Below are 16,137 nucleotides of genomic sequence, written 5' to 3'. Positions count from 1 at the left end.
TGACTGCCAACTCCCCCAATCCCGTCTCTCACACACACACACACGCTGACTGCCTACTCCCCCAATCCCGTCACACACACACACACACACACACACACACTGACTGCCTACTCCCCCAATCCCGTCACACACACACACACACACACACGATGATTGCCTACTCCCACAATCCCGTCACACACACACACACGATTGCCTACTCCCCCAATCCCGTCACACACACACACACACACACACGATGATTGCCTACTCCCACAATCCCGTCACACACACACACACGATTGCCTACTCCCCCAATCCCGTCACACACACACACACACACACACACACACACGCTGACTGCCTACTCCCCCAATCCCGTCTCTCACACACACACACACACGATGATTGCCTACTCCCCCAATCCCGTAACACACACATACACACACACACGCTGACTGCCTACCCCCCCAATTCCGTAACACACACACACGTGCTGACTGCCTAACTCCCCCAATCCCGTCACACACACACACACACACACACACACACACACACTGACTGCCTACTCCCCCAATCCCATAACACACACACACACACACACACAGACTGCCTACCCCCCCAATTCCGTAACACACACACACACGTGCTGACTGCCTAACTCCTCCAATCCCATCACACACACACACACACACACACACGCTGACTGCCTACTCCCCCAATCCTGTAACACACACACACACACACAGCTGACTGCCCACTCCAATCCTGTAACACACACACACACACACACAAAGCTGACTGCCTAATCCCCCAATCCCCACACACACACACACACACACACACACACACACACACAAAGCTGACTGCCTACTCCCCCAATCCTGTAACACACACACACACACACACACAAGCTGACTGCCCACTCCTACAATCCTGTAACACACACACACACAAAGCTGACTGCCTACTCCCCCTATCCCATAACACACACACACACTGTGCACGCTGAAAAGAGCTCTGTGCTCACCACCAGTCACTAGAGAAATGCAAATTAAAACTCCAACGAGAGATGACTACACACCCACCAGAATGGCTAAAATTAAAGAGAATGACAATAGCAAATGTTGGCAAGGATGCACAGCAACAGAACTCTCACACAGTGTTGGAAGTGTAAATGGCTCAATAATTTGCAAAGAAGGTCTGGCAGCTGCTCCTAAACAAACATGCGACCACCTATGACTCAGCAATCCCACTCTTAGTATTTCATCCAGAAGAGAGGGAGCCCGCATCCACAGACGGACCTGCGCAGGAACGCCCTGTGACAGCCCCAAGTGAACACAGCCCAGATGTCACTCTGTAGGAGGGTGGACAGACAGACTGGAACACTCACACAATACCAGCAGGGCATCAAGAATAGCAAACATGCGGCTCCCGGATGAAGGGATCTTTGGAAAAGGCATTCCAAACACAAAAGGCTGATTTCTGTGTCTCTCCTTTAGAGGTGAGCTATGTGGCTGTGCAATCACTAACACTGTTCAGCGATGAAAAGAAATGAACTGGTCTATGTAAAACACGGATGAGTCTGAAGCACATCATGTGAGTGAAAGACGCCTTCCGCAAAAGACCCTATCGTGTAATTTTGTGGCCATGTTGCTCTAGAAAAGGTGAGACTCACCTATGGAGGGAGGGGGGCAATGGCTGCCTGGGGGCAGCCATGTATGGGGGAGGTTGAATCTTCCAGATCGAGGGTCTGTCTCGGTCCCGGCTATATGGGTGTAACTCACTGAACAGCACAATTAAGTTTCCCACATTTCCCTGTATGAAAAATGTATCTCAAAAGAAAAAACAAGACAACTCTGAACTCTGGTCCCTGACAAGCACAGTGAAGGCAGAAGAGTACTTCACTGCCTACCCCCCCAATTCCGTAACACACACACGTGCTGACTGCCTAACTCCCCCAATCCCGTCACACACACACACACACACACACACAGACTGCCTACTCCCCCAATCCCATAACACACACACACACACAGACTGCCTACCCCCCCAATTCCGTAACACACACACACACACACACGCTCACGTCTGTGACTGACGCTCACGTCTGTGACTGACGCTCACGTTGTGACTGACACATCTGTGACTGACGCTCATGTCTGTGACTGACACTCACGTCTGTGCCTGACACTCAAGTTGTAACTGACACTCACGTCTGTGACTGACACGTTGTGACTGACGCTCACGTCTGTGACTGACGCTGACGTCTGTGCCTGACACTCACGCAGGAGTGGAAGGCTGTGGGGACACCTGGACAAATGCAACACAGCAAAGCGTGGCGACACGCCTGAGGTAGCGGGTACACAAGCGCGCACCACAAAATCCTTCAGCTTTGCTGTACACGTGAAGAGTTTCATGATGAAATGGAGGGAAAAGAGCTTCAGCTTTAACTTACAATTTCACTCATTACGTTTACCAAGAGGGACTAATAACACATCGAGTCCATTGTTGGGATCCTTCTATTTAACAGTGTAGTTATACACTCCACTTTTCTAAATAAATCTCCACTTTATTTGAAATGAAAGCACATTTTGTCACATGTTCTACAGCAATTATCACTAAGTAGTACTTTTTTCAGAGTCTCTAGGGGTGTGCTAGTCAGTTTATGTAGAAGTTTATTTTAAGCCACTTTAGATACTTGAAACAACAGGTTGTATTCAGCCCCAGGGAGGTAAAGAAAATTGGCAACCAGTGAAAAGCCTTAATTTCTGAAATCACTGCTGAGAGGCAGGGTTACAGGGTACTTTGATAAGAACAGCACTGCTGACATTTCGAAGTCCCCAGTGACTTGGCACTGTGGGAAGAAGGAGGAACGGTGGGCTGATGGTGGGCACAGACCCCCGTGGTGTTGCAATGTGACGGGCACCATGATGAACTCTTGGTTTTAAAATTCAACTCCCAGCTCTGTCCACTGAAAGGACAACACTCAGCAGCAGATGTGTATCCTTGGTGCCCAGCTCTTGGTTTCTAGATGCTGTTCCCCACCAGCAGGAAGCAGAGCTCCTCGGAGAAATGGCTGATTCCAGAAGTGGGGCAGAAAGTGCACAAGCTGAGCCACAGACAGTGTGCAGTGCCTGAGAGTGGCATGGACAGGAACGAATGGCTAGAGGATCCAGAAGCCAGTCTGGAGGGAGTCTTTCTGGCCAAATCTGGGCCAATTGAACATCAAAATAAATGATAACAGTCATGAACTCTAACCCCTAGAATCCATACTGACATGAAATAAAGAGAAGGCCGAGTGGCAAACGCTGAAGAAATGATGAGTTGAGAAGACTCCATTTTACAATCATCACAGCCAACACTAACGCAGGCAAGAATTCCCCGAAGATGCCAAGTCCACTGGGTCTGCCCCCGAAGATGTCAAGTCCACTGGGTCTGCCTGTGGACTGACAAGATAGTCTCAAAGCACCTCCCCACAGGTGAGTCATTACTCAGGGGGAGAAGGTGGCACCTTCCAAGAGATCAGTTATCCCCACCATAACCCAGAACAACACGATGATGGGACAAAGTGACAGCATGTGCCCCCCACGGAGGACACTGAGAGGACAGAGTCACTGCGCCATGCTCCTGCCAAAGCGCACCTGAATCGAATAAAAGGAAACACCCGGTAAGACCCACTGAGGGTCCTTCCACAAACTGGCTTTCTGAAAACAAAGAAGAACTATTCTAGACCAGTGGAGATTAAAGAGACACAACGATTAAATGCAACTTGTGGTCCTGGATCTCAGCGGGTAGGAACAGGACATTGTTGGGGTAACTGGTAAAATTTGTACCAGATTGGAGGTTAAATCAGGTATTCAATGATATCATATCAATGTTACATGTCTAGCTTTTGATAAATTTTAGTTATGTAGAAGAACAGCCTCCTTCTTAGAAGATAAACTCTGAAGAATGTAGGGATAAAGGTCACAATAGTAACTTACTCCCAAATGGTTTGGTCAAAATAACAACAGGCAATACAATTGTGATTTGTCAATTTACAATATATTTTTAAAATATGAGTAGAGATGGAGTCTTGCTATGTCACCCAGGCTGGTCTTGAACTCCTGGCCTCCAGCAATCCTCCCACCTCGGCCTCCAAAAGTGCTGGGATTACAGGTGTGAGCGACTGTGCCCAGCTGAACCAATTTTTTTTTTTTTCGGAGACGGAGTCTCACTCTGTCTCCCAGGCTGGAGTGCAGTGGTGCAATCTGGGCTCACTGCAAGCTCCGCCTCCTGGGTTCATGCCATTCTCCTGCCTCAGCCTCCAGAGTAGCTGGGACTACAGGCACTTGCCACCACGCCCGGCTAATTTTTTGTATTTTTAGTAGAGATGGGGTTTCACTGTGTTAGCCAGGATGTTCTTGATCTCCTGACCTCGTGATCCACCCGCCTTGGCCTCCCAAAGTGCTGGGATTACAGGCGTAAGCCACCACACCTGGCCTGAACCAATTTTTAAAAATAAAACACAATTTTATTATAAACTTAAAAAATAACAAGGAGATCTACAGAGAGAGTGCTAAGGCAAACGGAGTCAATGTTGAGAACAGAAGGGCATCCAGGACTTCACTGCACTATTCCTTCAACTTTCTGCACCTCTGAGGTCTTTCTAAACACAACCTGGGCAAGGAGACACAGGGCACGCCCGACACACCCACTGGAGTCCTTCCTGAAAAGTCATCTACCAGGAAGGGTGCGTGTGCTTCCTCTCCTCAGCCCTACAGTGGCTACAAGCGACAGGGATGATGCCGTTCTCGTTCATGCGGATTTTCATTTTTAAAGCTTCTTTCTGATAACTAGGTCTTGTGTGAACTACAAGAACTGAGCTCCAAAACACATACCATCAACCCCATGTACCCCCAGACCTCTGGATTACCGGTCAGTCTGAGTCAGCGGAGAGGCATGAGAGGAAGAGGGAGAGAAAAACCACCCAACATTCCTCCTGCTCCCAGCAGGCCAAGAACAGGGCAGGCTTTCAATAAGGGGGAAAACACCAATGTTTACAGTCCTTATGAAAATAACATCAAAGGCCGGGCGCGGTGGCTCAAGCCTGTAATCCCAGCACTTTGGGAGGCCGAGACAGGCGGATCACGAGGTCAGGAGATCGAGACCATCCTGGCTAACACAGTGAAACCCCGTCTCTACTAAAAAATACAAAAAACTAGCCGGGCGAGGTGTCGGGCGCCTGTAGTCCCAGCTACTCGGGAGGCTGAGGCAGGAGAATGGCGGGAACCCGGGAGGCGGAGCTTGCAGTGAGCTGAGATCCGGCCACTGCACTCCAGCCCGGGCGGCAGAGACTCTGTCTCAAAAAAAAAAAAAAAAAAAAAAAAAAATAACATCAAAGATGGGAAAAGGTCATTCTACTCTGTCCTTTGAAAACACATCATCTTGCATAGGAAGAAAAGAAAGGCCAGGTGCAGTGGCTCACGCCTGTAATCCCAGAACTTTTGGAGGCCGAGGTGGGTAGATCACCTGAGGTCAGGAGTTCGAGAGTGGCCGGGCCAACATGGCGAAACTCCATCTCTACTAAAAATACAAAAATCAGCCGGGCGTGATGGCACGTGCCTGTAATCCCAGCTACTTGGGAGGCTGAGGCAGGAGCATCAATTGAACCTGGGAGGCGGAGGTTGCAGTGACCTGACATCATGCCACTGGACTCCAGCCTGGGCAACAGGGCAAGACTCCACCTCAAAAAAAAAAAAAAAAAAAAAAAAAAAGAAAGGCATGAATCATTTGTTACTGCTTCAGAGATAAGCAGTGTTTATTTCTCTAAGAGATCACCATCTCTTATCGCATCACAAGATACAGAAAAACCATGTGCTAGAAAACCAGAGATAAAAACTGCCCTTGTGTTGCTTGAGTCTAACACTGAATGTGACTGCCCTGACTTCTGAGGTCCTATGACTGCAAGGCTTCAACTTACACTCCATTTATCAATTTTTAAAGACCTTTCAGTCTTATTTGTTTTTAAAATTAAAGGAAAAAAAAAAGTTTTCTTCTGTCAGGATACACCAATCCTCCATGACCCATTTGAGTGCTTTCCTGAAGTTTCAGGTGAGTCAATAAACGCACTAAGCACAAAGGAACACATCAGCAAGTGTTAAGTATTTCCTCGTCATGCTCCTGTCACACAGCAGGCCACACGCTGCAGTCTCCAGGCTGCAGTTCTCATCAGAACCAACAGCCAAAGAGGCATGGTGCCCACTCTGCACTGGGACAGAGGCATGAAGACCAACTACATTGTCAATTCCAGGTGAGAAAAGAGGGCAGATATGGAGACAAAAAACGTTCTTGCAAATTCCACTATTTCAAAACAAAGAGTTGAAGATTAATAGTATATATCAACGCTGTGAACCCTGTGTACACTGTAGCACTCTGTGAAGTTAGAAAGCCATGCTTCTCAGAGTGATGGGCCGACTACAGATACCCCTTTCCACATCAGGAGGCCCCACTGTAAGGAGCGGCTGGGTGGCACCCACCACCTTAGGGACCTGCACTGGCCACACTGCTCCAGCCCTCAGACAGTAGTCCGAACTCCTTTTCGGGGTCGTCTTTCCTCCAGATGAAGCTCTTGGATTGAGTCTGACCCCATACATAAATAAAGTGGGGTCCAAAAGCCCTATCCAGGTTTCTTTAACTTCAAGAATCTTGCTCCAAAGATCTTCAATACACCATGGGTTCTTAATGTCTCTCCTCCATCAAAACACATAAAAAGATGCTTAAAAGTGTTGGATTTGGATTGGTATAATGTATTCTTTAAATTCACACAGTGTCCTTGTAAAGAAGACAAAATGTTTTAAACATTAGTATTGTGGTCACATTCCTGTAACTATGACAAGCAGTAAAAAATCTCACACTAAGCAAGTACTCTGTGGGAAGATGCGAGTTCTCCAAGCTATAAATAGGCCCTCTCTCCAAGGACAAGGGGCACGCAGACACCACGGGCGCCTGGGCAGTGAATGCCAACATGACGTGGCACCATTCTTCCTATTTCAAGGGGTCCCCAGTAAGAGAAACAACAGTTCACCCACCGGGACTTGGAGATTACTCTAAGTGGAAGCAACCAAGAGTGGTCTCCTAGAGGAGAAGGAAGTGCTTTTCAGCTGACACACCGAATGGCAGTTCTGGATTAATTCCCAAACTGTCCACTCCACTTGTCCACACCCATCTCTGCACCCTTCAGAAGTGCAGAGTAGAAGGAATCACAGTAGTCAAACAAAAACCTCAGGGTGGCTTTCGTAACACTCCCACTTTAACAATGCAAGCAAACACACCCCCGAGCCACTGATAGGAGTTTCAAGTGAATCACACACTCTCCCGGCAAACGCCCATTCCGTTTCTTGAAACGTATTCATTGCACATTTGTGCTTAGAACTCAATGTGGGCCAAAAGTTCCCAGTACAGTACCACTGGCCTCCTTGATTAACAAACTTCAAGGCAGCTGCATTGCTAACGTCACAAACACTAAGTACACATGGAAACAGATAAGAAGAAACACAAATAACCCCGCACTGGAATAAACATTCCATAAGGTCACAAAAAGAAAAAGTGCTCTACTATGCTTAGCGGACCCTGACAGAGCCTGGGCTAACATGAGTTGAGAAAAGTATTAGCCCCTCAAGCTGGGCCCAGGTCAACCCTAATTGTAAGGGTCAGGAAACTGAAGTTAAGGTGGCACTATTCCCCACCACTAGTGGTCCCCTGGAAACTCCAAACACGGAAACCAGCATGACATTCTGAAACAGGTCCAACCATGACACTCTCCAGCTTAGAACCTGCTGGATTTTCCCGCAGCCCACCAGGTCCTGGAGGCCCAGCCCCACAGGAAGCCACTCTCTATAAACACTCCCGGTTTCTGGAACTCTGAGTCTCCTGTCACGCACTTTCCTCCACTAGCACTCCTCCAGCCCCCGCGCCCTCACTGCTTCTTTCTTGGTCAGCCTCCCGGGGACTCAGCTCCTCTAGGACAGAAGCTATGTCTGTCGGTCACCACTGTGGCCGCAGGGCCTGGTGCAGATGGGATAAACGAATGAAGAATGCCACCTGCGGGTCTGGACAGCGTAGACCCGCAATCAGCTTGCTTCAAAATCAGATGCTACAGCCTGGTTTTGGAGAAGCCTTCCTTTCTGAGGCATAAGATAAGTGCGAGCGTTCGCTGCTGTGCATGGAACTGTGGCCCGGAGGGAGCGGCGGCGTGAACGCCGGCGACTGCAGAGACACGCCGGCCGCGGCCCCCATCACCCTCCAGGGGCCTGGGGCCGCCATCCCGACCTGCCCCCGACCAGCTGTGCGACCCCGAGCACGTCGTGAGCCGCCATCCCGGCTCGGGATCGAACCCGAGGAGAGCTGTCTGAGGTCTCAGTGAGGCTAAGAGAGGCCGCAGGTGCCAAGAGTGCCGCCTGCCGAGCGAGGGCCAACCCGCCGCCACGCGCGAGGAGAGGCCGCAGAGACTGGACAAAACAAAAAGACAAAGACAAAGGCGGCTCTTCCCCGGCCCGCGCCCCAGCCGCGACGGCAGCTCCCGCGGCCGCCAGACCGGCGTGACCCTCGAGAAGCCGCCGCCTGGGCAGTGCCTGCGACCGTGGGCCTAGGCCGCCCGCCGAGCCCAGCGCCCAGGCCGCGACCCCGACCCGGACCGGGACCCCGACCCCGACCTGGACCCACCAGCCGCCCCGCCCCCTTCGCGGCCCCGCCCGCCCCGGCGCCCTCACCCGCTCCGAGAGGCTCCTGCGCGGCGGCCACCGGGATGAGCAGCAGGAGTAGCGCGGCGCCACCGAGGGGCAACCTCCAGTACGGCGTCGGCCCGCGGGCCACTCCGGGAGCCATGGTCGGCGGTCGCTCCGTCGGTCAGGGGCTCGTTATAACTCCGACTACAGCACAAGCTGTCTCTGCCAGAAAGAGCCGCGGCGCCGGAAGTGGACCTGCGGGGCGGGGCCACGCGACTGCGCAGCCTCAAAAAGCAGCTCGCTCCGCCCCCTCGCCATCCGGCCCGCCTCCCGGCGCGGCTGAGGTTCAGTGCGCCTGCGCGATGGAGGAACGGCGCCCGGTAGTGAGGAGAGCGGCTGAGGCTCAGTGCGCCTCCGTGGCGCGGATGGGCGAGGAGTGACCGAGGGGCCCGCCGCGGCTCCTGCGCCTGCGCGGCGGGGACGGGCGGCCGGCTGAGAGGCCTGGCGGAGCGCGGTGCTTCGGTGGCGGAGGTGACGGCGGCCTCCATCCTAAAGGGCTACGGGCGTCCCGGACGACGGCCCCAGGCCCTGCTCACGCTGCTCTCAAGTGAGACCTGGAGGAGGCGCGGGTGGGCCCTCGTAGTCCGCGCCGGTGCCCGCGCTCCACACCGCGGCTTCCCGCGCTGGGCTCCCGCGGATGTCCGCGTGGGGTGTTTCGGGGATTTATTTATTTTTGTACGTTAACCGCACTGGAAGTGGCCCCAAAATAGGCTGAAACGTGTAGTGCTGAAGCTGCCACCTAAATTCCCGAGAGAGGCGCCGTTTCTCCTCCCTGGCTTCTCGCCGACGCCCTCGCTGCTCGGTTGATGAAAGGACTAAATGGTGACGGACATTTTTAAGGCGACTTAAGAAATGGCAAAAATACATTTAGAGGCGTGAACCTGAACACAGTCTGCCGCTTTAAGCCCCACGAGAGCCGGGGCCGCCCGCTCCCGTGCGCCCGCAGCTCCTTTCTCGGGTCCGGGATTCTCTGGTGCCAGGGACGGAAACCTCCTGCCTTCTTGGTTCATGACCCTTGTAGATGAACTTCCCCTGTTTTCTGCACTGCTTAGACCAGAAGACAGGAAGCCGTGACTGCCGCACCCTCTGACGGGTTAAATGTACCCTTCCCCGAAACAGGCACTGCCCGTCACCCATCAAACGCCGTGACTGCGCCCACCTCGTAGGAAGGACGCCGCGATCCTGCTAAAAGCCCCTCGGCCTCTGCCTGCCCGAGGGCACCCTTCCCCTGCCTGCTTCCGAGGGCGGACTCCATTCCTCTGGAGTTGGTGTTTCCGGGTGGGCCAGCCTCCAACCACCTTTGAATAAACCCCCCTTACATTAGATTCTGACTCTGTGTGATTTTAGGTTGGGATCTGGGCGCCTGCAGATGGGCCCGAAGCCAGCCTCCTGTGATCCGAGCCACTTCTCTGGCACTCGGAGCGCTGGCACCCGCGGAGCGGCCTTGGCTCACCCGACCGCCTGGGAACTGATCGGGGTCTCTGGCAGCCTCCCAGGGCTGAGGTTCAGACTGTTCCGCCTACCCAGGTCCACACCTGATGGGGCTGGAGTTGAAGCTTGGTTTTAACGCAAAGAGTCAGCTGTTGGCAGGTGTGTGGTTACACTGCCCTTCGACGTTAAGGTTTTGTTCGTCTTGCTAAAGTTTGCAACCTTTTTTCTCCTTCAAATTTGGAGAAGGGGAAAACAGTTTCTCTTTGAAAAGAAGAAACGAATCGTGGCTTAAGCAAAATTTGTAATCTTTAAAACTGGCCAGGCTCTGGAGCTGAGTTCAAGTGACATGTCTAAACTTTCTTCTTGAGTGACCAGATTTTCCCTTACAGGCTTTTGTCACTTAAGAAAACTCATGTTATAGACAATCGTCCATCCAAAACCAAGTCTTTCTCCTTCAGGAGGGACCCATCTTTGGCAACTGCAGCTGGATTCCTGCGCAGTGCTTATGGCGCCACCTCTTGTCATGTTTAGAAAAATGGTCTCACATAACTTGAGAAAAAACAAAATTTCAGTGACCAAAGCCGGGTACCCTTGGAATACCAAGCTCATTTACTTGTTTGCTCAATTGGAAAACGCTGGCTCTAGGATCACACAGAATCTTTGGGAGAGTATTTTTTATGGTATTTAGAAGCATCCAAAAGAAGTTCTAATAAAGGTATTTCTTTATGAGAGAAAAACAAAAATTATCTAAAATAATTTCTGAATTTAAAAAGACTACTGAAATTTCTCCCCCTCCTTCCTCAACTCCTTCTCTTTATCTTTTAGTGTCTGAATGCACTACCTTGCCCAGACCCACCTTTCTTCCCCGTCCTCCTCCTGTTCTGAGGCCATTTCTCAAACAGCCAGTGTCTGATAGGGGACAACTACGTGCCCCAGTTAATCAGTTATGGTCAAAGGTAGAACTTAAAAGTATACTCAAGGAATTTCTTGATGCTCACCAGGACCCTACTGGTTTTTCCAGAGAATTTAAATACCTGAGTGTGTGACCCTGGCTCTACTTTGGGAAAAATATTTTTTTTTTTTTTTTTTTTTGAGACCGAGTCTCGCTCTGTTGCCCAGGCTGGAGTGCAATGGTGCAGTCTTGACTTACTGCAACCTCTGCCTCCCAGGTTCAAGCGACTCCTCTGCCTCAGCCTCCCAAGCAGCTGGGACCACAGGCACGCACCACCATGCCCGGCTAATTTTTGTATTTTTAGTAGAGACGGGGTCTCGCCATATTGGCCAGGCTGGTCTTGAACTCCTGACCTTGTGATCCGCCTGCCTCAGCCTCCCAAAGTGCGGGGATTACAGGCGTGAGCGACTGCGCTGGGCCATAAAAATTATTTTAAATAGTTAACACAAGTTCTCATTGCTGACATAAGCTCTTGCTGATACAGCAGCCGCATTGTCTGTAATAAATTCCACCTTGTTACAAGGTTCCATTCCTTGGAGTCAAAAAAAATTCAAAGGGTAGGTATCACTAATACTCCTGTAATGGCAAGTAAATCTCAGCCTATAACTTTTCAACTAGGTCCTTTACAAGGGACTCACATTTTCCTTCTGGTTCTCTCAGCTACCATCCATCTTATAAAAAGAGACTTCTTAGAATTATAATACCCACATTTTTTTCTCCCGAAGGGGGACAACGTATTTAGAATTAGATGAGAAAGCTGAGTTACTAGACATAAAAAAAGTTTCAAAATCTAACCCATTTGCAATCCATATTGCCCTAGAAGACACTGAATTATTGAATAATGAAGAATTACAAAACCTACTAAAGGCAGTACTTAATCAAATATGATCAGAGTCTTCCACTGATACTGGAAGAATCCTCTTGGCTACCCTGATCAAAGTATTTTACTGTAGTGGACTTTTGTAGCACATCCTTTAGTAGTTCTGTGGATGAAAGTATTGATTTCTCTTTACCTTTACTTGGGAAGGCAGACGATACACACAGACAGCTATACCCAGGGCCACACTGAGAGCCCAACTGACGCAAAAACTGTTCTTTTAGATACTGACTTGTTCCTTTTTTTTTTTTTTTTTGATGGAGTTTTGCTCTTGTTGCCCAGGCTGGAGTGCAATGGTGCCACCTCGGCTCACTGCAACCTCTGCCTCCTGGGTTCAAGGGATTCTCCCGCTTCAGCCTCCTGAGTAGCTGGGATTACAGGCATGCGCCACCACACCTGGCTAATTTTGTATTTTTAGTGGAGACAAGAGTTTCTCCATGTTGGTCAGGCTGGTCTTGAACTCCTAACCCCAAGTGATCCGCCCATCTCGGCCTCTCAACATGTTGGAATTACAGGCCTGAGGCACTGGGCCTGGTCTTTTGACTTGTTCTTAAAAAAAAAAAAAAAAGTATTACAATACATGGGCAGTTTACTCCTCTGCTCAGAAGATGAGCAAGCTTTTATAGAAGATGGGATACATTCATTACAACAGCCTAAGGGGACATAAAATTTCTAAAGAAAAACTTCAGTTTTATAAAAAACAAAGTACTTGGGCCACTTATTATCTAAAGAAGGACTTTCTATTAATCTAGATAGACTGAAAGGAATTTTAGCTTTCCACCACCAATAACCAGTAAACAAAAGCGTTTGGGGGACTGGCAGGATATTATAGAAATTGGATTCCAAACTTTTCTTTAAAGCTCAGTCCTTATATGCGCGCTTAAAACAGAACATGCCAGGACTTTAGAGTCGGCAGAAGAAAATCCACCAACATTCGAAATGATCAAATGTGACCTTGCTAATGCTCCGCCTTTGGGACGTACAAATTATAACCTTCCATTATTATTTGTATAATACATGAAAGTGGTGGAGATGCTTTAGGGGTTCCTAAAACACCATGTAAAAATGTTTATTTAGAAACAGAATGCTTGTTCCCTGGTGCTGCAAAGAAACAGCATTCGAACATAAATTTAATCCTCTCAGCAAGGCCATTTTTACTTTCTGCAGAAGGGGTGCTCATCGCAGATGGAACAATGGCGAAAGCACACCTGAACAAAAGAGGGAAGCAATTTTTATCCCTGATGTAGTTTGTCCCTGCTACTGTGTTCTGTCTCCATTGGCTGGAGCCAGACCTCACAATCGAAACTAAAATTTGATTGGCTAACAGTTTAAAACTTTTCTCAATAGGTAAAAGTAATGGAAAGACAAAAGAAAGAGGAAGTTGCTTATGCCAAATAGGGAAGGGGCATAGCCTGCGAGCTGGAGCGTGCCTGTGAGCAGGTCCAGCACAGATACCTTGGTTAAGGTTCTGGGACATAGAATGTACTACATGCCTGTGAGCATGTTTAATAGCCACATAGGACAGGGCTTAAAAAGAGTTATTAGCAGAAAGCCAGGAGGCTTGAAGGAAGTTAGTTTTTTGGGGTTTTTTTGTTTTTTTTTTGAGACGGAGTCTCGCTCTGTCGCCCAGGCTGGAGTGCAGTGGCCGGATCTCAGCTCGCTGCAAGCTCCGCCTCCCGGATTTAGGCCATTCTCCTGCCTCAGCCTCCCGAGTACCTGGGACTACAGGCGCCCGCCACCTCACCCGGCTAGTTTTTTGTATTTTTTAGTAGAGACGGGGTTTCACCGTGTTAGCCAGGATGGTCTCGATCTCCTGACCTCGTGATCCGCCCGTCTCGGCCTCCCAAAGTGCTGGGATTACAGGCTTGAGCCACTACACCCAGCCAGGAAGTTAGTTTTTAAAAGAAACTATTGTTTTTAACACTTACGATTTATTCTTTAACAAGAAGGGAAACTTTGAAGAGGAACTTTTCACTTTCTACAAACACAAAGATCGAAATAGACAGTCATTGCCACAGTTGCCTAAAATATAATCCAGGAAAACCATTATAAGGACATTTCCCTTTACCTGAGGCCCTTGTGAGGTATGACCATTAGATTCCATGCTATTGCCAGCCTCAGAAACATGCAAACATGTTCTGGTAATGATTTACGTGTTTTTCTCACTGGGCAGAGGCATTTCCATACAGAAGAGCAGTGGCCTCAGCAGTGAGTAAAATTGCTGTAGAAAAACGTATTGCAATCTGGGGAATTCCTCTGGAACCTGTAGCAACAGAGGAACTCACTTCACGGGGTGGATGATTCAATAGTTATGTAAACTTTGGCCCATCCTCCAGCATTTCCATTGTGCTTATCACACCCAATCATCTGGGTTAGTGAAATGCACCAATGGAATAATCAAAACTCAATTGGCAAAATTAACCAACCCTTTTTAAACTCCTTGGTCAGAAGTTCTTCTGCTGGTTCTGCTTAATCTGAGGTCGACACCTTTAGGTAAACACCAGTTATCTCTGTTCGAAATTAGGCAGACCCATGAAATTATCTCCAAGGAATTGTACATCTATGATATTAAAGGGAGACATATTAAGCTATTGCAGTGCCCTTGCAAAATAATTAACAAAAATTATAATTGACAAAAATAATCTTTTCACAGTGAGCTCCCGGGAAACAAAAATTTGAAGGACCACAGACTTCAGCTAGGAGATTTTGTCTATTGGAAATGACATTTTTTTTTTTTTTTTTTTTTTTTTTTTTTTTGAGACGGAGTCTTGCTCTGTAGCCCGGGCTGGAGTGCAGTGGCCGGATCTCAGCTCACTGCAAGCTCCGCCTCCCGGGTTTAGGCCATTCTCCTGCCTCAGCCTCCGGAGTAGCTGGGACTACAGGCGCCCGCCACCTCGCCCGGCTAGTTTTTTGTATTTTTAGTAGAGACGGGGTTTCACGGTGTTAGCCAGGATGGTCTCGATCTCCTGACCTCGTGATCCGCCCGTCTCGGCCTCCCAAAGTGCTGGGATTACAGGCTTGAGCCACCGCACCTGGCCGGAAATGACATTTTTTAAAAAGTCTCTGCAACCAGCTATGGACCTTATCAGGTACTTCTGACCAGCCTTCACCGTAACATTAGAAGATGACTCTTGAATTCACATCTCCCATCTAAAGAAATCTGAGGCTCGGCTGGGCACGGTGGCTCACTCCTGTAATCCCACCACTTTGGGAGGCCAAGGTGGGTGGATCACCTGAGGTCAGGAGTTCAAGACCAGCCTGGCCAACATGGTGAAACCCCATCTCTATTACAAATATAAAAATTAGCCAGGCTTGGTGGTGCACGCCTGTAATCCTAGCTACTCAGAGGCAGGAGAATTGCTTGAACCCGGGAAGCAGAGCTTGCAGTGAGCCGAGATTGCGCCACTGCACTCCAGCCTAGTGACAGAGTGAGACCCCGTCTCAAAAAAAAAGAAAGCTGTGCCTCCTAAATGGATTGTTGTACTGGAAGGTGATACCCTGGGACAGCTAGGACAGTGTTCTTTGGGTTGTGCCCAGTCACAAGGTCAAATATGTCATACCGTTTCACACTCCCCAATCTTCCTCATCTACAGTCTTGTCAGATTCATTCTGTATTTCACTGGTATCATCATTTAGCTTCTGTCTTTCTTCCAGAACTGAGTATCGAAGGTGTTACTTGACATGTGAAGGCCCTCACCAGTTATACACAAAAGGCCTTAAGTTATAGCCAGATGGGTATCTCATTATTAAATGACAAACTTACCTGAGAAAATCTGTATTATAAAACCATGTGGCTTTAGACATACTCACTGCAGCTCGAGGGTAACCTGTGCTATCATAAAACTGAAAGCTGTGTCTATATCCCAGATAAGCCAAATGATATCACTAAATTCATAGCTGATAAGAAACCCACATAAACCAACATTTCAGAGCCAAAACCTCCTCTAACCAACTGGCTAAATAGCTGGTTGGGATCTTGGCAAACTTAGCGACAAAAAATGTTAACTTATTCTAGAAATTACAATCATTTTTTATGTTTGTCCTGTTTGCTTGGGCTCAGCATAAAGGGATAAAGTGGCTGCACAGGGTCCTTAGTGACAGCAAACTGTCTCTGACCCACGTCTTCCAGT

At 49.0% G+C, this 16,137-nt stretch overlaps 2 protein-coding genes across 5 annotated transcripts in view; both read right to left on the bottom strand.

Moving 5' to 3' along the window:
* PTTG1IP (PTTG1 interacting protein) overlaps positions 1-16,137 on the bottom strand; it is a 142,101-nt gene that overhangs the window by 19,559 nt on the left and 106,405 nt on the right. For both annotated transcript variants that reach the window (XM_050784516.1, XM_050784518.1), the window contains one exon: positions 8,733-8,929. In XM_050784516.1, coding sequence (XP_050640473.1) covers positions 8,733-8,847 — 115 coding nt within the window. In that variant the 5' untranslated portion in view covers positions 8,848-8,929. Of the gene's footprint in view, positions 1-8,732; positions 8,930-16,137 lie in introns of those variants that run through there.
* Positions 1-16,137, bottom strand: part of SUMO3 (small ubiquitin like modifier 3) — a 177,081-nt gene that overhangs the window by 66,065 nt on the left and 94,879 nt on the right. The window contains exon 1 of one of the 3 annotated variants that reach the window (XM_050784528.1): positions 8,994-8,997. The exons of the other annotated variants lie outside the window; for them this stretch is intronic. The gene's annotated coding sequence lies outside the window, so the exon portion shown is untranslated. Of the gene's footprint in view, positions 1-8,993; positions 8,998-16,137 lie in introns of those variants that run through there. 3 annotated transcript variants of the gene reach the window in all.

Source organism: Macaca thibetana, chromosome 3, assembly GCF_024542745.1.
Source record: "Macaca thibetana thibetana isolate TM-01 chromosome 3, ASM2454274v1, whole genome shotgun sequence".
Lineage (NCBI taxonomy): Eukaryota > Metazoa > Chordata > Mammalia > Primates > Cercopithecidae > Macaca > Macaca thibetana.
This window is presented reverse-complemented; position numbering and strand designations above follow the sequence as displayed.